The 27,496-nt window shown below is 41.9% G+C and overlaps 1 protein-coding gene across 1 annotated transcript; it reads right to left on the bottom strand.

Annotated features, from left to right (window-relative positions):
- Positions 1-242: 242 nt before the first annotated feature.
- LOC121004764 (protein-glutamine gamma-glutamyltransferase E-like) lies at positions 243-23,862 on the bottom strand. The gene is made up of 13 exons (XM_040437109.1): positions 23,706-23,862; positions 21,463-21,636; positions 14,785-15,027; positions 12,709-12,827; positions 11,535-11,663; positions 11,271-11,445; positions 10,590-10,728; positions 9,563-9,666; positions 8,787-9,029; positions 7,170-7,502; positions 4,480-4,637; positions 2,795-2,928; positions 243-1,293 (listed from the first exon to the last, which is right to left on the bottom strand). The coding sequence occupies exons 1-13, from the start codon at positions 23,710-23,712 to the stop codon at positions 1,143-1,145; spliced, it is 2,109 nt and encodes a 702-aa protein (XP_040293043.1). The 5' UTR covers positions 23,713-23,862; the 3' UTR covers positions 243-1,142.
- Positions 23,863-27,496: the final 3,634 nt, after the last annotated feature.

Genomic DNA, 27,496 nt, shown 5'->3' with positions numbered 1-27,496 from the left:
ATGAAGTCTCTACATTCAGAACAACATATTCAGTATATGGTCAAACATAACAAATTGTCACATAATCACCTTTCAGACTCCCTGCCCCTCTCGTACCAATGATTCTGTGGCTCCCCAACAATCTAAGTTTACTTGGTCATAGTGAAATCGGAATGAGGACGTCGCTATTTTTTACCTGTTACGGTCACATCTCGAGTACGGCATGTCATCATTTTCTAATTTAGCAAAAAAAAATCAGAAACCCCATTCATCATGTTCTGTTTATTTGCATGTATCATTTTCTATTACACAGAGTTTTGATTACTTTAGTTTGGAAGACTTTTTATTAGATGAACAAAATCTGAAATCCTGCAAAGTTGTGTGCGGAGCAAATGAAGCATTCAATGAATGTGACTATGATAACTACAGGTGTAGCAGAGCTGAAGCTGTCAGATATATCGAAACTGGGTTTATTGATTAGATTTGATTTATGACATTTATTAAAAGGGCTATGAAAAGCATAGGTGAAAAATATTGGATCACTGGAGCAGTGTTGGACTGGGGTTTCCTGGGCCCACCAGAGGAAATTATTCTCTGGGTCAAGACTCTATACGATCAATAAAGTCAAATAGGTTTTGAGTCTCAGAGATAGACCCTAATGGAAAGTGATTGGCTCCAAAGGCAACTCCAAATGGGATTTATCGCTTGGACCTTTAGGGCCCACTATGGCTTCATAGATTGGTCCCACCAGAAGATCGACTGGTATTCTGGTGGGCCAATCCAACCACCGGGATCCCCAGTGCTCGGTTCCATGAGTCCCCTCTCTGAAGGAAGAGATCCGGCACTTATCGGTCTACCACTCCATTCACTTCTATGGGACTGAAAGAGTCTATATTAGTCCAATAGAAGTGAATGCGGTGTAGACCAATATGCACACTACTGCTCCATACAAACAGGTAACTCTGTTCACAGAATCACCGGGACCCCAGCAGATGCACCTCAGATAATCTGACATTGATCACCTATGTTATTTTTGGATAACCCCTTAAATCTCACCCTAATGAGTCCCACATATATACAAATCGGAGACTACCTGTAGCATTTATAATGTAGACTGTCTAATACATATAGTGTATTCATTGTCTATTCAAAAATATATTTTTTTAACATGACGCCACAGGAACAGACTGAAAACCTTTAACGCTGGGGAATTTCTTGGACGAAAAATCTATCAAAATGCTCTTCTCTCCGATTCTGGTGGGTTGGATTTCACATTCAATGGTGACTCTTTGATTTTGCTTTAGAAGTGGCACACTGTATAAGAGAAAGTACATCATTTATGTTTCCATTTCCAACACTTTTTTACAAAATCCATTTTACAAAGGATCGTGAGCACAACCTGGGGTTGCTTAGGTTCGGTATACTGGTATACTGGGAGTGGCCAAAATGCTCAATTGCGGATGTAACTATAGGAGGTGGAAGCACACTCAGGAGCTGGAGTCTGAGGTGGACCAAATGGTACCTCTGACACATCTGGGGACAAATGTACCATAAATGGCATGTGAACGTTGGGCGCCCTGTTACAGCCAATTCTTCAGATTCCCAGTTACTGATGAGCATCAGGGGCTATATTCAAATTCGCGATTGTAAAATATTCGTCATATATTTGCGAATTTTGAGAATTCAAGATTATTTTATTGAATGCGAAAAATCGCCAATGTAAGAATCGCGTAATGCGAATTCGTAACGCGAAATACAGGCGTGGGTCACTTTGGCTACCTTTTTCAAGCTGGTATATGTTTCCTGAGACTGGAGAAAATGGTTGGCACGGCAGAACATTACAATAGCTTTATATGCAGATAGAGTGCTCCAATATATTCGCGACTGCGCTAGTCGGCAGTGATTAGAATATTTTTTCGCACTACGTGCAACTTCACATTTTAGCAGGTCTGACTACAGATTACTGATTGGTGCACTAAGTATTGTTGTGAGCTTGACATTGCTTCCTTCTCATTGGCCCACAAGCAAGAAGCAGAGCGGAATCATGTGTTCAGATGGAAAAAAATGCCGAATATTCTATATAACGAATATATAGCACTATATTCTAAATATTTGCGAATTCTCAAAGCGATAAAAATTCGCTATTCGAATATTCGTGCTCAACACTATTCCTAGTGCCCCTATAATAGTGATAGCAGCCTCAGTTAGTTACTTATTGAACTTCTTCATATATGACTGTCCTGCTCCTCCTAACAAGCCTGTTCTATATTAGACTGTATGTTAGGGTACATTCACACAACCGTATGTATTTTGTGGTCCGTGTTGTACGTGTTGCATCCGTTTTTTTCTACTTTAACGGGCCTGTGAACGGGTTTACAGACCCAATGAATTCAATCGGGTTCACAACAGCCCTTTTTAATATATTGAAACCATATCCCTTTAAGGCTATATTAAAGGGATCATAGGACAATCTCTCTATAAAAGAGGGCTCCTGCACTGATGGATCTGGTGCATCCATCCATTACACACATGGGCACTGAGTAAGACTTCATTCCCTGCAGTGGTCATTCAGGGACAATCCTCACTTACTGTAGCAGTGGGTTCCCTGGTTCGTGACCTCCAAATTGGACAACCCCTTTAGGAAAATGTAAGACTATTCCTATATATGTTTGGCTAGGTGCTTTGAAGTGCATCAGTGTGTGAATGAAGTTTATATAGCAATCTTGTCATTATTACTCCTATTGTAATTTTAGATTTGCACACTGTACCCGAACTTTGCTAAAAAAAAACAACTCCCCAAAGACTACACACTTACTTAGCAACAGTGGCTCCCTTTATTAGGCCAGGTCCCTCAATTGTGACCATGCTGTCTTCGACATTCTCTTTAGAGGGATTAGTGAATATTACGTCCACAGTTGTTTTTTTATCCAATCTAGCTTGTTCGTTGACCTAGGAAAATAAAAATGACACATGAATACAGTGAGGTACGAGAAGGATCAGGCAACAGGTAAAGGACGCCATAAAGCTTGCCATACACATCAATGTCACTGAGTTTGGCAGGATCGGGACGCCAGCCAATACGTATGGCGGTTTATGGACTCTCCCTGATGAGGTTGGGAGAAAGAAGGATTGGAAATGCTGGATTTCAAAATGCCAATCCTTTGCTCCGTTAGAGATGCTTATTACCCTCCACCACTTAGAAAAATACATGCATGAGTGTGCATATTTATGGTCAATTCAGAAGAACTAGGAGCTGGTAGAACAGCTTGCTGTAAAGCTTTTTACAAGGGATGGCTTATCCTCAGAAGGCCATCACTATCTTATTGGTGGGGGTCTGACACCTTGCACCTCCACCAATCAGCTGTTCTGTTGTAGCAGTGGAGCTGTAAGTTGGCGCTGGGGCTACAAAGATCCACTCTGTAGGTACCGCATTGCCGATCCACATGAAGTCAATAGAAGTGCTCATGATTGGTGGGTGTATGGGGTGTTAGACTCTCGCTGATCAGATAGTGATGGCCTATCCTGAGGGGAGGCCATCATTGTAAAAATCTGGACAACCCTTTTAGGGACATAGCTATGGAGGGCCTTCTGCTGTCACACAGGGCACTGGCCACCAGTCATTTCTGTCCAATTGCCACTCATCACGTATCTAGTGGTCTACTCTGACAGAAGGGTGTTAAAGTGACAATAAATGGCAAATGGGCACCAAGGCGGCATCATTAAACATGGCAATAAACAGCAATGAGTAGGAATTGGGCAGCAAGTGGCCACTAAACAGAATAAATCACAAATGTAGTGCCTATTTGACTTTTTTTTTGCCTTTTTAGACCCTGTTTACATCTCAGTAATGGTTAATGTTTAGCATTTAGGCCAGGTAAAATCCTGGCATATACACTAAGCCTATGCACAGGGCCATCAGCTGAGCTGTCTGACGGAACACTGTAAAAATACAGAGCCTTCTGCTAGAGAATCTGAAGGCTGTTCCGAGAAAGGAGCTAAATTATTTTAATGAAGACCAATTAAAAAAATTATCTTTAGCTCAAAATGAGTACAATGCAATGATAAAAATGCTCCCAAAGGTGTGCATAGCCTTTAAGTATATTCCTGTATACATTGCATGTTCCGTATATGAAAAAAAGGGATTTCAGCTCACCCACCGTCCTCCTTCACCATGCACGGATCACGAACCTGGAATCAATCAGAACAGTAGAAAAAAATCCAGCAGCAGGCTCAGGATAAAATCCAATTTCTTTATTTCTTCATTCTAAAATCTGCTGGATTTTTTCTACTGTTCTGATTGCATCTTCCATATTCTGCATATAACTGCTGGACCCCCTGTGGTTCTACTATACTGGATTTACAGCAGCATCCATGCCTTTGGCAAAGTAAGTCCATAGGGAGGAACCAGGTTTTACACGTAGAATACAAGTACAGTAGACTCATTGTAATGAGAGCATATGAGGACGTATAGCAGATGTCTGATGGTATATCTGATCGTACCCTGATCAGCAGAGGTGGGTTTTCCAGTATAACTACTTTATTGACCAGCAGTCTTCCTCCCATTTCATCTTCACACACAGCCGCAACCTGGATCATGTTGCCTGAAGTTATGGCATTTTTGTACTGAGGGTATGTTATTGTAAAAGGGATAGTTTGCTCTGAAAAAGAAAAAAACATGAACATAATATAATAAGATGGACAATGGGGGAGATTGATTGTGACCATCTTAATGGGAGTCATCAGTGACCTTCCTCTGAAACAAAGCACAGTCCACAACAAGCATTGCTTGCCCGATCCTAATACTTCCCTTGCGTTCATGATCCATGGGTCCATTTTAGAGAATTCTTTTCATAAATATGTAATTGAGGCCATGAGGGTAACAAAGGTAGCACTATTGTCTCCTTGCACACAAGCTCCGCTCCTCCCTCTGATAGCAGATTGACAGAGCCAAGCATTTGTGTCAAAATCTCGTCTGGATCTCTATTTCCTTGTATGTGCTGTTCAATGTCATCTTGGTGCATGCAGGGCCATCTTTGCCGCAGGGCAAAAGGGGCAGCTGCCCCAGGCCCAGTTGCTCCTGGGGGCCCAAGGGAGCTCCGTTTCCTGACTTCCATTCACTAGTCTATGCTATGCGAGCGAGCGGTGTGTGGCTCACTCATTAGTAAAGGACTTGCGTTGCGAGTTGGGTGCGGTGGGTGCGGGCCGCACCGGGTGACACCAGTCTGATGGGGTGTCACCCGCGGCCCGCCGGCGCTAGAGTTCTCACTCACAAGTCTTCAGAACAAGCAAGCACTTCGTCGCCGTCACGTGGTAAAGGGGGTGCGACTCACCGCAGCCTGGTGAGTGGCGCCGCGGCGGAGCAGCCAGCAGGGACTAAGTCTAACCATAGTTTAACCATTTATGTGCAAAAGAGAAAATAAGAAGTCAGCTCCAATCAGATATCTGCACATAGACCAAGTAAATTCTTGCCCAGGGTCCAATCAATATTAAAGACGGCCCTGGGTGCATGTGCAGTAGTCTGTTTTGCTTCCTGGGAAAGCGCTGGGCAGTACTGTGCATGCAACAAATTGTGATTAGCGCACGTGCAAGAATACAAAGCCAGGCAAGATTTTGTGTGCCACAAGAGCAATGGCGTTGCCCTTGTTTCACTCAAGGCTTTGTTGGCACATTTGTAAAAATTTGATTTTCTGGAAAATGGTGAAAACAATGGCAGGATTAGAATCAGGTGAGCAATGCCTGTTGGAGACTTTGTTTTATAGGGAAGTAACTAATAACAGACTCTATTTCAATTAGGACATCTTAAAACGAGGCCAGGTAGGCAAATGATGTGCCAAATTTATACCAGAGTCACAAACTGTGTGATAGATGTGATTTATAATAATATTAATAAAAATAGCAATAATATTCATAATAATAATAGCAGCAATAACGATAATAATATTAAATAATAATAACAACAACAATAATAATACTACAGTCTAAATAAAGTACTAATAGTAAATGCAGTTGGGCGGAAGAGCCTGCATGCTGTTTGGGTGCAGCGGGAATGGTGGCCTCTGCAGAGTGAGGGACTGGTAACTAATACCCAAACTATCTTTCTTCCACAGGTTAAAAGAAAAGGCTGTTTTTCTAAAAAGCCTGGATAACCCCTTTAATAGTAACATAGTAACATAGTTTATAAGGCTGAAAAAGACATCTGTCCATCCAGTTCGGCCTGTCATCCTGCAAGTTGATCCAGAGGAAGGCAAAAAAAAACTGTGAGGTAGAAGCCAATTTTCCAATAAAAAATTCCTTCCCGACTCCAATCAGGCAATCAGAATAACTCCCTGGATCAACGACCCCTCTCTAGTAGCTATAGCCTGTAATATTATTAATTGGACAAAAAATGTGTGACTATGCATTTTTACTCCTCTCACTTACTTTTGAGATTGTGGGCCTGTTCACCTACGTTAATTTGGGGCGTTGCCATTACACCTAGAGGCTCTGCTATCTCTGCAACTGCTGCTCCCTCTGCACGTTAGTTGATAGGGCCAGGCAGTGTAAGCATGATCACACCTGGCCCTGTCAATGAAACTGCAGAGGGCACGGCGGTTGCAGAGAGAGCAGAGCCTCTAGGTGTAACTGCAACACCCCCATTGCTCCTAGAGGCTCATTTGCGTATATTAAAACTTAATTTTTCTCAGTATTGCAAGCACATATGTAACAGGTCAGCCACATATCTGCTGACAGATGCCCTTTAAGAGGTTATCCCAGGAATCGTTTTCATGCCAAAATTTCTGAAAGCCTGTTGATAGCTATTTTAAAAGGGATACTTCTATCAAAATATTTTTGACACCTATTAACACCCTATATGTCAATATTATATATGTTGGTTTTTTTTAAAACAAAAAATGGTTGATGATTTTCTGGATATACAGTCATTTTATGGTCAGTCCATGTATTCTACGTTCTGTTCTGGCTCAGTGCAGAGTTAGGATCCTTCCAATTCTGGCAGGATCCCTTCTTACTTCCACTGCAAAAGGAATCTTCTCAGCTGCCATGCTACTGCTTTGGTCATCCATATCCCAACTTATTTAGGCCGGGCCTTCTGGTTGGATTGTTTTAAGCTATGGAGGCTCCCTTACAATTTCTCCACATGCAGCAGTGAAGCAAACACCCACATGATACAAAAAAAACATAAAAATACGCACCTCCCATTGGTTTCAATGTTACAGACTGTGATTCAGTTCTGATCTGCTTGACTACCGTACTGTCGTATACTATGGAGGAAGCCGTCATATTGGCCTTCACAGTCCTGGTGTTAGTGGATGTGCTTTTCAGAATAAGTTGCATGATCAGATCCTCACCGACCTGTGTTTCTTTGTTCTTAAAAATGCCCGAAAATTCAGGTTTAACTGCTGCCGCTTCTGGTTGTGCATCACGGAGTGACATTGATGCCATACGGGCACTGGCCCCTGAAAAACCGGCTGCAGATCGCAGTTTATTCTTAGCCTTAAGAAATATCTCTCTTTCCTTAGGAGTGCCTGTAGGAGAGTAGAACAAACATAAATTGTGATGATGATTATTACATTTATTTGGTATCTTATTATATTGCTATTCTACTGTATTTATTCTGGACTTATGTATATGTTTTAGGGATAAATCATAATAGAGTTTGTCCACTTTTGAATATTATTCCATAGTTGGGGTCAAACAATCCTCTAACTCAAGGACCAGTTACTGGTTGACATAAGTTTACAAAACCTTAAAAAGTAACTGCACTTTCTTCCGACAGCCTCAGTTAGTAATACTATGGAGGAAAACGGTTGAGGATCGGCCCTCCCTCCACCTCAGGTCTTAGAGTAGTCGAACTCCCTGCCTGTACAATAGGAATGGATTCAGCTGATATTAATGAAGGGCAAGAATTGTCGATCTGGCATCCTGTGACAATAGTCAGTCGCAAATCCGCGGCCCCACAAAGAAATCGAACATGTATTATTCTTGTGGACAAGGATAGGACATTTTTGCAGGAGGTTAAAAAAATGACAGCATGCACTCGGCCGGGATCCGTGTTTTGAGGATTCGCGATTTGCGTACCGCAAAACTTACAGACGCGTGCAAGAGCCATTAGTATGGGATTGCTTGAGCATTACTATATATTTCCAGATCTCCATCATTTGGAGTCAATATAAATAGGTACATTACCAACAGGGGCGGACTGTGGACTTAAAGTGGCACTGGAAAAAAATCGTAAAAGTGGCCTTATGTTGTATCCAAACTGACAGAAGGTAGACAGAGAAAACGTAGGCTGAGCCAATGATACTGTAGTGCAGAACAAAATACTGCCCCAGCGGGACCAAATCATGTCACAGTATGAAACTGTAGCATCGTCCTGCGGCCGTTGGCCAGGTGCATAAGTGCCTGATGCTCCGACATGAATTAATGCTGAGAGCATCAGATCATTATGTACCTGTCTGGTGGCCATGAGGAGGCCTTGGGTGGCCCCCTGGGTTTCGTCCTATGGAGAAATTTCCCTGTATGGTCCTGATTACCAAACTGATTATTACAAAAAATGTATGTGAACCAAACAAAGCTTGGATTCAGTAAAGTGTGTCTACTATGTTTTGTAATCTGGGCAGCCCATGGTTGCGTTGTGGTATATGGTGCTGTCCATCTCGAGGAGCAGCAGTTTTCTCCATGGTGCACAGCATATATGTTATCTAAGGTGATGTTTCAGCAGCTAATTAACACTTGGTTGTATGCCCTAAGTATCATCATGACAGATTACCACTACAAATAACGGAAAACAAGGAGTCCGATATAGTCACCTTCAGCGTATTTGTATTCTTGAGTGACATCTACACGTGAGAAAGAACCAACAGCCTTGGTGCTGGTGTTCCGTCCTACTGCTTGAGGCTCTGAATAGATCAGCCTTCTTGATCCATCGCTATTTATCACCCAGTGGTTTGTGTCAGCGTTCACCTCTCCAAACACAAATGGGGTGTCAAACTTGAGGTCCACATCTCCTTCCTTTACAGCTTTCTGAGCGCATGGTCCCAAGCGGTACACACCTGGTGGATAATAATGGAAATATGTAATTTCACATACAGATCCAAGTTGTAAGTATCTCATCAACCACTTGAAGGGTATGTCAATCTTTGGACACAATCATAATCTACATTAGAAGTTAAGTGACTTTCTAACTATATTGATTCACTTCTCTTTTACTGCTTGTTTTATACTTCAGAGCTGTATTCGCAATTCGGCAGTTCATCATTAGTAATGCTGCACATTTATAATTGTAATCAACATTTTATATTCCACATGCACATTTTTTAATTATGTTAAAATTGAGCATACACTGTGAACCTTCAGACATAACCGATTATACAGCTTGAGAACACAGCGGGTCTTAAATCTTTATCCCAATCCCTTTCCCTAAACCCTATTACAGACATGATGAGGGGGCTTCGATTGGACCCATTTCTATGAGCCAGGGTGGAGAGCAGCTGCACAGAGCAACTTGCACCCTACTGAATCAACGTGGCCATGCATTCCAGCTATCCAATACCTAATATATATTTTTGTGCTCTGAGGTCCATACCTCCACTTGGTTCTTGAGGAGTTGAATCTAGAATCTGCCATCCATTATAGAAATTTCCAAGATCCTTTCTAACACACCACATCTCATCCCATGCATGAAAATTCCTGAAAAGATATAGAAAAAGGCAAAGTTTTTTCACTCTCTTGCAACTTTCAGTCTAGTTTCACACTAGTGCTAAAATCTTATGGCAGGCTGTTCCGGCATAGCTGGATGCTACCTTTCTGGCATTAGTGCCCGGATTCGGTTGGACTAAAACGCTGCTTGCAGTACTATTTGTCCGGCTGAATCTCCGCTCTAATGCCGAAAACAGTATAGTCAATGGGGCCTGGCGGTGCTCCGGCAGTTTCCGGCTATGCAAGAAAACTAGTGTGAAACTAGCCTTACCTGTTTTTATCATAATTTGACCTGATCACCATTAAGATATGACCTAGCTGTAAGTAGCAAACTGTATAAGTAATGATAATTTTAGGAAGTCTTACCCCTTGCAAAAGCTAGGGGTTTGCTTTAGATTTGTCTGCTTTTCTGTCCTCTTAGGACATGATTAATGTGGTTTTCCAGGCTACTTTGCTTCGGTATATTATATGCACGTTATTTTGACTTCAGACACGCCAGGATGGTCACGTTAACACAATTTGTGGTATTACTGTAACGTGATTTTGTTGCGTTAGGGCATTAGGCCGGTCAAGATAACATTGGCTACACCTGTATGATATTTTTTGTCTCACTGGTGGTTCAGTTGCGTTTAGTTCACAATGAATGTATCCTTGCTATGGTGATAATCAACATTTTATGCCCTCTCTTCCTGAAGAACTTATGATAGGTTCATGCTTTTAAACAGCAGCCATTCTGAATAAATTGAGCTGCAATGTAAAGGATCAGGGTGGGACATAGCAGCAGCCACTATTCTAATGAACTTCTAAGGGCCAATTCTTCGTGGGATCAAGCCTTGTTGCTAAACCTAGGATGCCTGTACAGCACTCCTTGTGGACTAGACTTATCTGTCTATTATGCAGTATTCTATACTTACCATACACTATCATTGGTCCTTGTATTGTCCTTTTTTCCATTAGCATCATAATAGTTATCAACAATAAGATCCATATCAACGTCATGGGCAGAATCAAAATTAATGATCAGACGAGCTGGAATCCCGAAACATCGGAGTACTGGATGGAGAGCAAGAAATCATTTCATTAAGTCATCTGCCTGGTTTAGAGGTTCTTATACTAAGGAACATACAGTATAGCAATATTTGTATTGATCCATTAAAGGGGTTGTCTCCCTTCAGCAAATTGCATTAGTCGTATAGACAGGCACTTACTAATGTAATGTGATTGCCCATATTGCCTCCTTTGTTGGCTTGATAAATTTTTCCATCACATTCTACACTGCTCGTTTTCAGAGGTTATGACCACCCTGCAATCCATCAGCGGTGGTTGTGCTTGCACACTATAGGAAAAAGAACTGGCCTCTCTGGTAGGAGGGACTGTGGGAGCGCGCATAGGAACGCATGCGCATCAGCTCCTGTCCCAGCCATTTCATATCTGCCCTGTAATTTAAGTAGTGTATAATGCAATGGAAAAATGAATCAAGCAACCAAAGGAGACAATATGGACAATCACAAAATAGGCCCGGAGAGGTTAAAACAGCAACAATTGTGGTTGCCCTAAAAACCTTGTAACTAAAAACTGTTAATACTGGTACACACCTGTGCAGAGTACTCCTGCGTACACCCAGCATTGTCCAAACTTGACCGGCCCACTCCGAATCCATTGGCGGAGGACAGCAACACTTCCATTCCACTGTGTAGGGCTCACTCCTCCGCTGTAGTTCCCGCTCCAGTTCCCCACAATTATCCCATTGTCCCCATCATTGGCGTTCACCTTTTAAAATAATAATAATAATTGGATTTTAGATTGATTTAGAAATATCATTGAGCGGCTTCATCCTAATGTAAAACTCCACATCTTACCATGGCACTCATCACTCTTCCCACATGGAGAGGGTCATTTCGGCGAGAGACATCTGCAGCTGAATCTGAGGCGTAGACCGAGCTTCTGTCCAACAGGGTAAGGCAGATGTTCAAGATATCTTCTTCAAACTGTTGGAACGAAAACAATAAAAATATTACCTTCAGAAAATAATGCAAATAATTAATCAGAAGATGAAAAGAAAAGAAGTGCAAGAGTACAGATGTAACAGAGCTGAATATTTAAAAAAAAAACTCTCAGAGACTGCTTTATTTTTTTAAATATATTAATTGAAAAAAGGACTAGGTAGCAAGGAGGTAGCTGGTGGTGCAGAGCATGTGCCGACAGTGCTAGGTGCCAGGATGGAGGATGGTTCCAGCTAGTCTAAGCCGCTGTGTCTATTTAAATAAAGGGTTATTGCAGAGACCTAAATTTTTGCCCTTGATCTAGAAAATTCTACCAAGGGCAGATTGAGGACTTATAGTGGCCCTAGAAAAAATACAAATAAAAGTGGTCCCATTGTTGTAGGTGGGTCCAAATTGACAGAAGTCTGGGCAACACAAGTAGATGAAGCCAATACAATTTGGCAGGGTCAGTAATACCATAGTGCAGCACAGAATACCAACCCAAGGAACCAAATACCACAGTGCAGCACAAAATACCTCCCCCGAAGTTGTCCCTCTGTGGTGGCCATCAATAGATGTCACCTTCTGTCCAATTGTCTGTAATATTGACATGGGGCAGGGGGCTTAGGTGAGATGTGGGCCACAACACCAAGCCAGCCCTACCTTCTGCATGTTGCCTGGACTTCGTCTAGTAATGACCCCTATAGTTCCTCCAATAGTATGTATACGGCCAGCGGTATTAACCCACTGGGAAAATACCCTGTAGGGTCTATGGCCAGTCCACCCCTGCCTATGACTTTGGAATTACTTGCAGTTTGATTGAAAACCACAAATAGTCCTTAATCTCATAATAACTAGTCGAGGCAAATGATAATCTCAGCTCTGCTAATGAAAGTAGCATCCTGACACTCATATTGCCTGTTGCCCCCTATAACAGTCTATAGTTTGGTATCTTCATGAGCTTGGATGACAGTAAACCAAGCCTTCTGTTGTCCTCTCTTCGCAGTAGATTTGAAGTGGCAATAAAACAATTCAGTAATGTTGTAGTTACCTGGCCATAGATCCATCTTCTGCTGGAAAAGCTATCCGCATTTCCATACCAGTAAAACCCAACATCGTTGAGCACATACTCTGCCCTTTCTGCCTCACTGGTCAAGTAAACTTCATCACCTAAGAAGGAGAGAAAAAGAAAACGTGATCCCCAAATCAGAGAATATGTTGGGAATTAAAGATGGACAGGTTGTTTTATGATGTCCAGGATATTTCAAAGTAAAGCCAGGAGAATTGGCCATAGACCATCATTTGTTATTCACATATGCTACCACGTGGCTTGTGAGCTTCCACTCCTGTTGAACAAACTGGCCTGGTTCTAAAGATTTTGACCTTTGACCCCCATGACAACAGATTTACCACGGTATGTACGCACCAGGTTGTCAATAACCGTGTGTGGCCAGGGTCAGCCGGACTCTTACTAAAGCCGTAGTCACACGTCATACATGTTCTCCACGGACAGCACACATACCCATTCATTTTAATGTGTGTTTTCACACATTTTTTTTACCACAGTCGGTGGGTCCATGTTTTTAGCACGGATGTATGTTTTATTTTGTCCATGTTCACGGATCCATCACACCCATTATAGTCTAGGGGTCTGTGAAAATCACGGATGCAACACGGATGCCAACCGGGTTTCATCAGTGTTTCACTGATTATTAGGAGGAGATGCTATGAAAACAATTTTTCAGCTGTGCAGTGTCAAGTGAAACACGTATGACACACGGGCAACAAAAAACGGACACATGGACCCAACACAGATCCATCACGGACATCTTCACGGAAGCATCACTGACCACCTTTTCACAGATTTGAGCACGGACACGGACGTGTGAATGAGGCTTAACTCTGAGTCCTGTCAGGATTGATTTATGATCTCGGCCAAAATCCCGGCGTGATAACGTAATCTCGCGCTGCACGAGATTTCGCTCCAGATCTTCAAGCAAGATGGCTACGGCTGGCCCGTCGTGAGCAAATGAAGGCGGTAAGTTTGATAAAAAAAAATTTTGGGGTTAATTTTGCACTGTTTTTACACTCAGATGCCGCGATCGTGTATGAACGCGGCATCTGAGGGGTACAATGATGGGGGAGGCGCTATAGCAGCTCCCTATCATTGCACCCACTACTTACAAAAAATGTGCTTCGTGACAAAGTAATTCGTCACAAAGCAAATTTTTTTGTAAAATTCGGGCGAATCAGCCAAATTGAACTTTTCAATTATTCGCTCATCTTTATGTTGTGCTATTCCTCTGTTACTCCTGCTAGAAGTTTATGTGTGCATGAGCCCTTATGCAGATAACATCCATAGTGGATTACAGTGAAAGGCAAGTGGGTGAGATTTTATAATGTCTTCTCTACAGAATGTAATATAAAAACCTGCAGGATTTCAGTTCTGATCAAGGAGCTGTGAACAATGAACGGTGGAATCTGATTGGTTGCTAGGGACAACTAAGCCAGTTCTACTTTACACCAGTTTGATAAATCTTCCCCGTCATGTATTATCTGCCGCAAAGTCCACTGATGCAATTTTGTAAAACAGAAAAGTCCCTGTTTCATAAATCTGCAGGCTTCAATAAATATTTTAACCATTTCCTTGCTCTCTATTTTGTCATTTCCAATATATTATTAAGTTTGTTATTCTCCCTGCAGACTTCATGTCTTTTAAGGCTCATGCACGCGGCCGTTGCCCGACCATAGCCGTATTGCCGCCCGCAATGGGTCCGCAATCCCGGAGATGTGGTGCGGTGCAGAACGGAGGCACCGATCAGAAGCCCACGGAAGCACTAAGGAGTGCTACGGTGGATTTTATGTCCGTGCTTCTGCACCGCCAAAAAAGTAGCGCATGCACTACTTTTTTGTGGTGCGGACAGTCGAATGGGGTCCGCGATCTGCATGCGGTGGCCCGACGGTCGGTGCCTGTGCATTGCAGACCGCAGTTTGCGGTCCGCAGCACAGTCCCGGCCGGCACGCATTCGTGTGCATGAGACCTTAGACTGTTTGCACAGCTTTCACTCTTCGTGATGCCCATAAACATGTCTAAGACTTGGTTTCAACATCACCATATGTACAGTACCTGAATTCCAGCAGTTAAACAGCAAGACAAAGTTTCCCACATTAGAAGATGAGGTGCGCGATCCACTGGTTGTCTGTACAGTTACCCGGTAACGACCAATTGGTGCAGTTACTGGAGAGTTGAGGGTAACAGGCAGAGAGTTGCCACTGCTGTTTCCACGTACCGCACTCCAACTCGTTCTACTACCAGAACTGGAAACTGGCATCACTGCCCTGGTGTTGTTGGATTCAGATGGCCTGGGACCTGTCAATAAGAGTTACAAAGCGTTTGAATAAAAAATGATGTACATCTGTTTTTCTATACACCATACCTGGAGTATACACCAAACTGTAAACACTGTTATCTTTAAAATGACGTCTTTTACTGGGATCAGTTTCAAATGGCTAAACACACTAACCCTATTCTGATGGGGCTAATTCTTTAAATATATATGTCCAATGCATCAGATAATTTTCTAGGCGGCCAAAACAATTGCAGATGTCAGCCTGAGCCAAAAAGGTCCTGCACTGGTCAGCTGCCTTGATCTACAGCATGGTAGGTACCACCTGTAATAGATCCTGGGCCTTCCACAATGTTAGTTAATGGCACATGAGAACATATATAATCTAAAAAAAAAATATGGATATAGTTATTCCTGATATTCCTATTTTCATGGAATAAATAAACATGATGTTAAAGAAGTACTCGCGAAAAATACCTTTAAAAAAATGCTATATTGTCCAGCACCGGCTATTATAAAAAAAATGTAGAGGCTCTTGTGTGAACCTGTTTTATGGATCGTCTGCCATCTTAGCTCCTTCTTACCGTTTTTAAGATGGTTCACCTAAAGCAGCCTACATTTTCCACAATACCTTTGCAGAGAATGATGAGGTAGAATCTCATCATACTGCAGCAATGATAGATCAGTGACATAGAACTACCGTCCCCAAACTCGCACTGCAGTGTATTCTATGTGATGCAGCCTCACACTGTCTCCCCTGCCTCCTGCTTGTGATAGGTTTCCACCTGTCAGTCCTTATAAACAGGAGCAGAAATGATGTCTTCAGCACTACTCCTTGATAGGGGAACATACATAGGAACAAGGAGGATAGATGTAGGAGATGAGAGGGGAGGCTTCTGACAACTGTCAGTTTGGATTTGATAGATGATGATATAATCCTGTAATTCACTGAAAGTTCTCTACACATGAGAGCCTAGCTCTAAACGGGTGGTCGGCATGGGATCACATGACTCCGGTGCCCATTATGAAAGGGTTCAAAATGTTAGGATGCAAGTGAGACAAGAATATAGCTGGTGAGTCAGCACTGTGGGAGAGATTTATCATTTCCCTGTGCCAGAAAAGTGGCAGTAAAAAGTCACAAACACACGTGTGTTTTTACATGCAACTTAAAAAAATAATAATAATCTTGTGGTGCCCTCCTCACTTTTCAGAAAGGGGGCATGGCAATGGCAGGAAGGAGACGTGGGTAGACACAGTGACAAATTCAGTTAATTTAATCTAGTTTTCTGGTGCAAATGAAGCCAGAAATCTACTGCAGCTTGTTTAGGCACGTGGACTGCCGGAGGATGGGCTTAATTTATGATGAGGCATGCGCATCCTCCGACAGCTCGGGGGTTATCTGAAAGCGCCAATCTTCATAAATCTCCTCCTATATGTACAAAAAAAAAATCCCAGGGTGATTCTTTAACTGTGAGCATAGCCAGTACAGCATTTCTGCTTACTTATACATCTTTTATCAGAGTAAGGCCGAATGCACACGGCAGGAATCCAGCCCGGCATACCACGGACCGCTCTCGGCCGCGGAACACGGCCGTGTGCATTCGGCCTAAGGCTAGGATGTAGGAGTTGCCTGTGAACTACTAGATACACACCTTACTGCAAAACAGGTAATTATCTCCCAGCAGATCTTATCAAAGAATACATGGAGTGTGAAGAAATGTAGTTGTACCACTTCAAAATTATTTATGATTATGTTACTATATATAACTTTTTATGGGTAAAACATATACATAATACATATTGAAAAAAAAAAACTAAGTATCATTGGGAACAGGGCAAACAAAGTATTGTTTCCCATGTAACCATCAGTGTTATCATCAGATGAAACAAGGTCATGGAGTATACAAGGATCTTCCAGTGTTGGGGAGATAGAAGCAGGCATGGGATTTAGCCAGTTCCCTCCAGTTCTCCAGATCTGGTTGTTACAACTGGATCGAAGAACCATGTTAGGCCACTTTCACTCTAGCGTTTTTGCTGGACCCGGCAGGGTTCAGCAAAAACTCTTCCGTTACTGATAATACAACCATCTGCATCCGTTATGAACATACCCAAGACGGATCTATCATGAACTCCATTGAAAGTCAATAGAGGACGGATCCGTTTTCTATTGTGGCAGATGGTGTCAGAGAAAACAGATCCATCCCTATTGACTTGCATTGGGGGTCACGTTGGATCCGTCTTGCTCCGCATCCCAGGACAGGAAGCAAACTACAACATGTTGCGGTTTGCTCCCCGGTATAGGTACTCAACTAAACAGAACGGAATGCATTTAGGAGCAGTGATGGCCAGTTCGCCGTGTTCGCCCGCGAACACATGCGGGCTGCCATCTTAAATCACAAGTCCGGCGATGCACAGGTAAGTCCTTACCTGTGCCTGTGCAGCGAGCCGGTCTGAAACAAATGCGGTCACCGGGAGCAGGCAGTTCCGAGAACAGCCCGACGAAGGTCCCCGGCGGCTGTTCTTGAAACTGCCTGCTCCCGGTGACCGCTTTTGTTTCAGACCGGCTCGCGGCGCAGGCACAGGTAAGGACTTACCTTTGCATCGCTGGACTTGTGATTTAAGATGGCAGCCCGCATGTGTTCGTGGGCGAACACGGCGAACTGGCCATCACTGTTTAGGAGCACTCCGTTCTGTTCAGCTCAGTTTTGTCCTCATTGACAATGAATGGGGACAAAACGGAAGCGTTTTTTCCCAGTATTGAGCCCCTATGATGGATCTCAATACCGTAAAACTAAAACGCTAGTGTGTGAGTTTCAGAAGACATTTAGCTTTAAGCTCTTGGACTCGGGGGCATACGTAGAAGAGAGGTTCCCCCATACTAAAGACCAAACTAGGACACCTAATATGATGCCTGCTTCTGAGAGCCAGGGCACAAAAGCTACACCCAACTATTGTTGTTAACCTGTTCCAAATATTTTTTAAGTATAGAGTTCATGAGGTGACTGTCAATATCACCATCCAAAATATGTGCTAAAATTGCAAATGCGTGAGGCTGGCATAATCAACTCTATTGGGGTCATTTATCAACCTGGTATAAAGTAGAACTCCTTTCATTTTCCAAAGGAGCTGTCAAAAATGAAAGGTGGAATCTGATTGGTTTCTATGGTCAGCTAAGCCAGTTCTACTTTACACCATTTTGATAAATGACCCCATATGTATCCTCCTGTATCTACCTTTTCATGTGCTGTGGAACTGGGATGGAAAGGAGGTCACCAAGTGGAGAAGAGTCTCATGGATTTGCCTTCTTTTTGTGAGGTGGAATTCATGAAACTATGAAAGTACAACCCTGACAGGTGACATTAATGTGTGACACAAGTGTCGGAGGAATTTGGCCCAGTCTCACCTTATGGAAAAATGCTAGTTTGACACGTCTGGAAAGAACAGTCTAGTATTTGGGATTTAACATTGTTTTCAAGCTCACGCCTCCGCATGGCTTAGCTCCTTTGTAACATAATCCAGATGATAATATTTTAAAAATGAACCATCCGGACCAATTCCATTAAATTAGGAAATCCATATGTATACTGCCGCTAAGGAGCATCTGTCACCATTGTGAAAGGCAGGCAGCAAAATGTAAAAAATGGCTGTATTATCAAAACTTCCTAAAAGAAGAACTCTCTGGGGGAGATTTATGAAGGACCGGTGTTTTACACCTGCAATCCTCCAGTAATCCATTGAGCCTAAATGAAATCCTCCGATCTGCCATAGATTTCTCTCTATGATAAATGTGCCTTCCCCTCCGCCCCTTCTCTGGAAAGTGGTGACTGCTGTGTAAAAGAGCTACTTGCGTTTAAAAAGTTTCAAACACATGGGGCGGGAATTTATCATAAGTGGAATATCTGAAGTCGATTTTGCTTGAGTCTGGGTTTGGAATACTATATGCCACATTTATCAAATGTCACAGGTTGTTTGATAAATTTGGCTTGTCCTTAGACCTAACACTTTTTTGAGAAGCTCCTCCAGTTTTCCTACTCCACCCTCCCCCTGGAGTAAGATTGCGACTAAGGATGAGCGAGCTTCATGTTTTGAAGGTCAGGTTCGGCGTTCGGGTTTTATAGATTCCGTTACTACGGACCATAATGGAATTCTATGACGGCATGCACAACGGAAGCCTTTAATAGCCATTCCGTTTTGCATTCCATCATAACGGATGGATCCATTATGCTTCCCATAGACTATTATGACAGAATGCAAAATGGAATGTAATGGTTTCCGTGGTGCATTCCGTCATAGAATTCCGTTATGTTTCGAGATAACAAAATCCATAACGGAATTGCCAGAAAACCCGACATGAAGTTCGCTCATCCCTAATTGCGACTGTTTTTGCGACTGTTTAAAGAAAGTTTCAATGATAAATCTGGATGGAAACTCATTACCATAGCTAACCACACCCACTTTCCCACCCACATTGCAAAACTGGAGTGAGCGGTGTAAAGTTGCAAAAAGTTGCAAAATTTTTGTGCAAGCGAGTGCAAAAAAAATCCTAAAAGCCCTATTTTGTGACTTTTTGAAGCTAGAATTCTGTCCCATGGTTTGCGACTTTTTTTTTTTTTTTTACACCAAACAGTGGCTCAGGGAGATGATAATTTTTTCCCATTATGTTGCCCAGAGCAACCAATCACCACGCAGCTTTCATTTTACCAGACCAGTTTATGTATTAAAAGCTGAGCTCTGATTGGTTGCTATGGGCAACAAAGAGACAGTTTTGGTAAATGAGGCTTATAGACCTTAATCTGTACATGTGAGAATTGCTTACTTAAAACCATTTACACAAAAATGGAGACCCCCTTTAACAAAACTGCAATGCATAGACACAGCCATTCAGATAGGGAAATTCCTGCACATCTTTGTAACATGGAAACTGGATTTGCATGGCGGTGAAAGCAGAGAAGAAAAAAAGCAGCTTGGGCAATATCTTTTCCCATCTTAGCGTTGTGTTATCAAGTACATTTTTCTAGAATATCAAATGTAAGTGGAGGACCCCTGTAAGACTGGGCTGGAGTGTTTTTTTTTTTTGTACAGCTTTAAAAACAAAATGTCTGCTTATTTCCAAAAACAGCACCAAACCTTTCCTCTGGTTGTGTGTGGTATTGCAATAAACAAAGGGGTCCGTTTTTTTTTTAAACCTGAGTAGCCCCTTAATATGTAATTCGGCACATAAATACACAGATTGTTCCAGACCACATACATATTTTATTAATGTACTCTTTCTTGACGCTGTAATATATTACAAGCAGTCCAAATGAAGGAGGTAAAATTCTCCTGCCATATCTTTTAAATTCTTTGTATTTTTACAAACCTGGCCATTTGTTCACAACGGTCCTGATAAGATGTATCAATAAACATACTATGCTGTGCTCTTGGTATTTTTGACTATCCTTAGGCTACTTTCACACTTGCGTTGTTAATTCCGGTATTGAGATCCGGCAGAGGATCTCAATGCCGGCATTAAACAGGTCCGTTTTGATTTTGCACATCAGGATGCATCCGTTCCGTTAGATGCGTTTTTGTGAAATCAAAACGTATCTGTCACTAAATACATTGAAAGTCAATAGGTGACGGATCCGTTTTTTAGGCTCCTTAAAAAAACGGATCCGTCACCATTGACTCACATTGTTTTCAGTGCCGGATCCTTATTTTTCCATTTTTATGACCGGACACAAAGCCGCAGCTTGCAGCAGTATTGTGTCCGGTCACAAAACGGAATGCTTCTCAAACAGAAGACATCCTGATGCTCCTGAACGGATCTCTTTCCATTCAGAAGCATGAGGACTAAACAGAATTTTTTTTCCCCCCGATATTGAGATCCTCTGCTGGATCTCTATACCGGAAAACAACAATGCAAGTGTGAGAGTAGCCTTAGGGCCCATGTTCACAGACCCACTTGGACCCATAGGGGGAGATTTATCAAGACCGTTGATTTCTGCGCTACTGGTGAATATAATAATATATGAGGTGCACACCTTGGCATATACCGGTATTAGGCACATCCTGTGGCAGTCTGTGCTCGGAGCTGCCATAGAATTCTGTCTTCATTTCTGCCAGAAAACTGTAGATAAATTTGTCATTGCTGTTGACCATGCCCCCTCCCCGCCCTCGCCATGCTTCCTTTTGGAAAAGTGGCGAGGGCAGCAACTTTATTATGTCAGAAATCAGTGTTTGCGTCTGATCTTACCGGTATATACAGTTTTTCTTTCTTATAGACTCATGTGGAATCCATGTGGTGAGAAAAGTGGGTCGTGATTCATCATTTTAAGGAGGGTATTCTTCCACTGGATTCATAGCTATTAAAGGAGAACATAGCACCCACATAGAGCCTTCTGCTCCATAATACTGAACCATTTAGACTTTAGAGTCCAAACATGATTAGATGCTACGTAGTACTACGAAGTACTTACCTATTTCGACAGTGATGGTAAGGCTATCTCCAGACTGAATAGGTTTGTTGAAGTTGAAGACTAATGAAATGGGCTGGCCTCTCCTGACAACCAGTTCTGTGGTATCATAATCCTTGGTTCTGTGAGCTGTAGCATTTATGCTCTGCTGAAAGTTAACGTTGATCAGCTGTAGGCCTGGAAAACAAGATGCATATATTACAAATCCTCAAAAAAATTACAATGTCCCCAAAAAACTATGGACTGAATGTCTGCTAAAGCACATTATTGTACATTATTAGACTAGCATTCATTTTGGTCGCACAGCTTTCTATGGTCACTCAGTTTTCCATGGAACTCAAGTCAACCTACACAGAAGATAATGAAACAATGGAAATGCTAAACTTAGCTATTTTGGATTTGGTTCCCAAATGGAGATCTTAGGGTTTGCACTGTATGGATTTGTGTATGATCTCCACAGGAACAGAAGTGAAGCTTGAAAACCTTGAACCCTAAAACTATTGGACTAGTGATTACTTCTTGGTACATTAAAACTGTTGCCAGCTTTAGGTACTAGTGTGTGTGCCAATGTCATAAGGAAGACAGTTGGCAATATGACCAGTACTGTTAAATGAGGATTTGAACCAACACACGTCACTGTTGTGGTATTTTTCACTGTACATGTGTGTTAACAAACCCACACCTATCCAAAATGCATGATTTATGAAATAAAATTATACAGTCCAGGAAAAAATTCTTGTGAGACTTCTGCACCCCTATAATTAAGACTTGTTGAGTAATATTATAACTAATGTATTAAATTTGGCAGCCAAAAAGAAGCAAGGTGTGGTCTTTATAGGCTGGGTAGTGAGTAAACTTGTTGTCAGGTGTCTATATTACAGTGTCGACTTATAGGGCATCTCCACCCAAAATTCAACAATTCATTTTTTTTGGGGGGGGGGGGGGGGCTTTATCCTAACAAAAAGAATTGTTGAATTCTGGGTGGAGAAAGGTGACCATAATGACATAATGAGATAATGAGATATTATTCTCCTTTCTGTTTGTACCATCACCAAAAGTTTCACATCTCAAACCACTTAAAAGTTACTGTAGTAAAATGATTATGAATCTTACTTCTGACTAAACATACGATAACCGAACCAAGGACAATAGAGCAATCAATCACTTTTGGAGAATCTTTTTTTAGTCTTTTATAGTTTTTCTTTGCAGGAAAGCTGTGGTTGAAAAATAGGGCTTCCTAATAAATAATTTAATAATTTAATAATAAGTATTGAGCATCCAACCTCACAGTGACCATTTTTGATCTCTATGGCCTTGTGGAGGTCATATAATGATCTTCTATACTACGATGGAGTATATTGTTGATGTTTTCCTGACATTTCTGTCTCTTGCAGTTTTCAAGGGTAGTGGAACCACCAGTAACGAGGGCTAGAGTAGAAATCATTGGATAGATATGTTCATTTTTTACAATGCTGTGAGGGAGGTAGGGTAGGCTGAGGAGATGTTAATCTGCCAGAAGTTCTCATGAAAAGGTTTTGTCCACTTTTTACAATGCCAATTTGTTGGATGGGTTCTCTCGCCACACCCACTAAAATCTGCACAAGCATATGCCACAAAGTGTTCTATTTTTCTGCAGTGCCACCAGAGGGGAAATTAAGCATTGCATGGTTCTGTACCCACTGAAACCATCTGGCTGTCCCTGCAAGGCATGAATTAACTACATCTTCCACTTCCAATCTCTAATGATGGAGCATCATCTGTTGACTGAAATTCCCTAATATGATGTAAGAAAAGTTTTCTAAACCAGATTACCCCTTTAACATTAACCAGTTCAAAAAATACTGTAATTAGTTTTAATTTGAACCGTTTTAGACAAAAAATATACATCTCAATAAATGTAGGTAATCTGTCTAATGATTACATTAGACAGGGACTATAACGTAATAGAATAAAATGAATGGAACAACACCTATCCCACCATCAGTGGCCGGATTAATACACAAATATGTGTATGGCAATGCAAAGAAATGATGAAGTTGACTACATAGCATGGAATATAATGCTACTCTAGCTGGAAAAGTGCTAGCTTTTGTAATATCACTGCTCAGCATACTGTATACTTATACTTATTGTAAATGCAATACATTGTCATAATACTAATAACATTTTTGAATAATTGAATTAAAAATCGGATATTAATCTGAAGGGATTATATTAAAGCATATAGGAAATTGATATACACATACTTGCCATCTTGGTCCTATTTCTTGCTCTTCTCAAATAATGCTCTACTGATGCTGTGCTGAGGAAAGATCAGTCCTGGATGTCTTTCCACCTTTTATATCCCAAACTCATATTTCCTTCTGACAATGACTTAAATATGCAAAACATATGGGTGAGGTTTCCCCTGATCATTTAAATGCTAGCAACATGTGATGAGAATGTATTGGGGTTGCTCAAGACTCTGGGTGTGTGCAGGAGCTTGTATGAGTGACAATTAGCAGAGCCTGTCTGGGGACATGCCCATTAGAAGTATGCAGAAATTTGCAATAATAACTATGTTCTATAAGTTTCAGGCATAAATTAAGGACTATTCAAGCTATTACGGTAGTAGATGGGTACATTTATGGCAAAATGGATATTGTTAGCCCCATTTGCTTTTATGTCACTGTACATGGCAGCAGAAGGCTTATTTCGCTGCTTTGCTTGCACAATGTAATGCTATAGTCATATAGAGGACTAAAGTACTTAAAGAGCATGGTCACATATGAAAAGAATACCTTTGGACTGAACTAAATTACAGAATTAATCTATGTAAAACCTTAAGCACTTTTTAAAATATATGAAATTATTTATCCTAAATGACAGTCTGTAATACAGATTAGAGCTGCATTCGCAATTCTGGAGGCTGTTGAGCTGAAATCTTCTGACTATATCTGTAAACAGAGATTAGTCTGGCAATTTGATTTGTAGTGAAACTTTTACACTTGTAACTCTTAAAAGTGTTGTCCAGGATTTTTTTATAGATGACCTATCTTCAGGATAGGCCACTAATAATTGCTTTGCGGGGGTCCGAAACCCCTGCAGCCCAGCAGATCAGTTGTTTTTAATTAGCACCAAAACTGCACAGCTCCATCAACAGTGTAGTCACTTTAATAGGAGCAACTTGAGGATAGGCCATTAATATAAAACACCTGAATGACCCCTTTAAGGGTGCATCTGAAGACAATCTTGTTGACCTACACCAATCTTGAGAACAGAGGTCCTCCAATCCCATCTAGGCAGCTGATGACCACCTCATCCAGGATTAATTCGAGTGAAGAATTGGCTGGGATTATCAATAGGTGAATAAGAGTTACAGAGAGAGAATAGCACAGCAAGGTCAATTGTTTGGAGGGACCTCCATTCTTGACATAAGCGTGTGTCCCATAGTGGGACCCCTGCATCCATCAGACAGGATCTAAATATCTATAGTAGGATTACCTCTTTAACTTTATTTTGCTCTAGATTGATACTTTGCTATTGAGGGCTTGAAGAGTTGAGGTTATGGCACCCAGTTTGGGTCGCATTGCATATGCAACTGCAGGCATGGCAACAATGACTGACTAACTGTGCCAATCTAAGAATGGTGAACTACCATTAAGGGGTCCTATACTTTAAGAAAATAGTTTTTCTGAGGCTGAAACATGACGGTATTAGAATTAGGACTTAGAAGGCATTTAGGGAGTGGGAACGTTTTTGGAACTGAGACAGCTGTTTTAAAATTGTGCATAAAGTATGGTTCACATAGAAAAATAACACAACTAATTTAGCCAAAAAAATATATTAGATTGACGAGTATTCCATTAACTGAAATAATATATGACACAAACTGGTAAATAACCTCATGGAGATACTTGTTTTATATCCTCACTACTATAGATGGGACTGGATCTGAATAATAATCTCATTATCATAAAGGAAGCTTTTTATGTAGTATGGCACGAAAAGTTATGTCTATTCTTGACAAGTCTTGAAATCACAATGGTGACAGACAGAATTAACAAGCCTAGACAATGCAAAGTGTTACCTTCTTTAACTTGTTTCATTGCCTTAGTTCTTGGTAACTCTCATGTACAACGAATGTGCATAGTATTTATTAGTATTGCTTTGAATAATGCTTAGTAAGCACGCCTTGGCCCACAGACTATAGTAGACTTTAACAAGTGTGCCCTAGTTATTACAGATAGAGTGTGATATAGAGAGCGTATCAACTGGGAACTGACTTCTTCTGTTCCCCAACACACCACAGGTAAAGTATTAGACCCATGGTGACCGTCTGATCCAGCTGAACACTGCACATTGTCATCAGAGAGAGAAAGGGAATTAATATCCCTCATGCACACTGGGCAGATTCTTTGAGGCCTGGTCACACAGTGGGCTTCTGTTAAATAGCAATTTTGGTGAAATTTGTGCAAATCACAGACTAGGAGAAGACCAACATTATGTGTTGTGGGGGCATAGGGAGCAGTATGTAAGAAAGGGGGAGATGGTGAGCAGTCTGTGGAAGGGGGCCATAGGGTGCAATCTGTGTGAGAGAGGGGGTTATGGGAAGAAGTCTATGAGTCAGAAGCATTGCGAACAGGGTAGGTGGAAAAAGGAGTCATTGGGAGAAGTCATTGGCTGTGGACAGGCGGCTGCGCTTCTCTTTGATAACCTCCTCCTACCATGCTAAACAAACGTTCAGACAATACACTTGCTGCAGGGCAGGCCAGCACCTCCAAGGCGTAAAGGGCAAGCTCAGGCCATGTGCCCAATTTGAAGACCCAAAAGTTAAAGGGGGCAGACCAATCAGTCAGTACGTGTAGGCGTGTGCACACATACTGCTCAACCATGTCGCACGTTCTCGTGACGGCCTTGGTCCAATTGGATATCTTCCCTATCAACTTTCGATGTTCTTTTATGCGCCTACCATGGTGATCACGGGTAACGGGGAATCAGGGTTCCATGCCGGAGAGGGAGCCTGAGAAAGAGATACCACATCCAAGGGAGGTCAATGGATGAAATTAAATGTGATCGAGAGGAAATGTGGGAAAATATATTGAAGCAGAAGCATCAAAGTAAAGGAGGGGGCGCGTGGCAATTACCCACTCCCGACTCGGGGAGGTAGTGATGATAAATAACAATACAGGACTCTTAAGAGGCCCTGTTATTGGAAAGACTAATAAAAAATTACAGGGAATGTCACTGGGGTATTTTGAATTTGAAAAAGGTGCCGCTTTGTTGACTCTAGATAACTTCTACCTGATCGCACGTCCCCGTGATGTCCACGATCCAATTGGATATCTTCTCTATCAACTTTTGATGTTCTTTTCTGCGCCTACCATAGTGATCACGGGTAGCGGGGAATCAAGGTTCCACGCTGGAGAGGTAGCGTGAGAAAGGAATACCACATCCAAGGGAGGGCAATGGCTGAAATGTGATCGAGCGGAAATGTGGGACAAGTTATTAAAGCGGAAGAATCGAATGAAAGGAGGGCACGCGCATCAATTAAAGACGAATTTTAGAAATTTAAGTCCCAGACAACTATGCAGAGCAGGTGTTTATTCACGGCAAAACTGGGTTCATGTCACCCACCAATTGAACAGAGGATTTTACAAAAATTAGGTCCCTGTCACCTATGCAGAGCAGGGGTTTGTATACGGCAAAAAATGGTAAAATGTCACCTGATAATGTAATAGACGATTTTTTGCAATTTAGCTCCCTGTCACCTATGCAGAGCAGGGGCTTATTGACGGCAAAAATAGTAAAATGTCACCCAAGAATGTAACAGACGCTTTTGCACCCTGCTCCCTCTTTTGCTGTGCTGGTGCCTCTGTGCGACCACCGCCTCTTCCTCCGAACTAGACAGGTCACTCGCATCACCTTGATTTCATGTGGAGTCGAGGAGCTCATTGTCCTCCACATTATCTTCCACCCAGTCTTCACCCCTGCCCTCCTTGTCGGTTGGCACACTGCAGAAAGCCACAGAAGTTGGCACCTGTGTTTCGTCATCATC

Source organism: Bufo bufo, chromosome 6, assembly GCF_905171765.1.
Source record: "Bufo bufo chromosome 6, aBufBuf1.1, whole genome shotgun sequence".
NCBI classification, from domain to species: Eukaryota; Metazoa; Chordata; class Amphibia; order Anura; family Bufonidae; genus Bufo; species Bufo bufo.
This window is presented reverse-complemented; position numbering and strand designations above follow the sequence as displayed.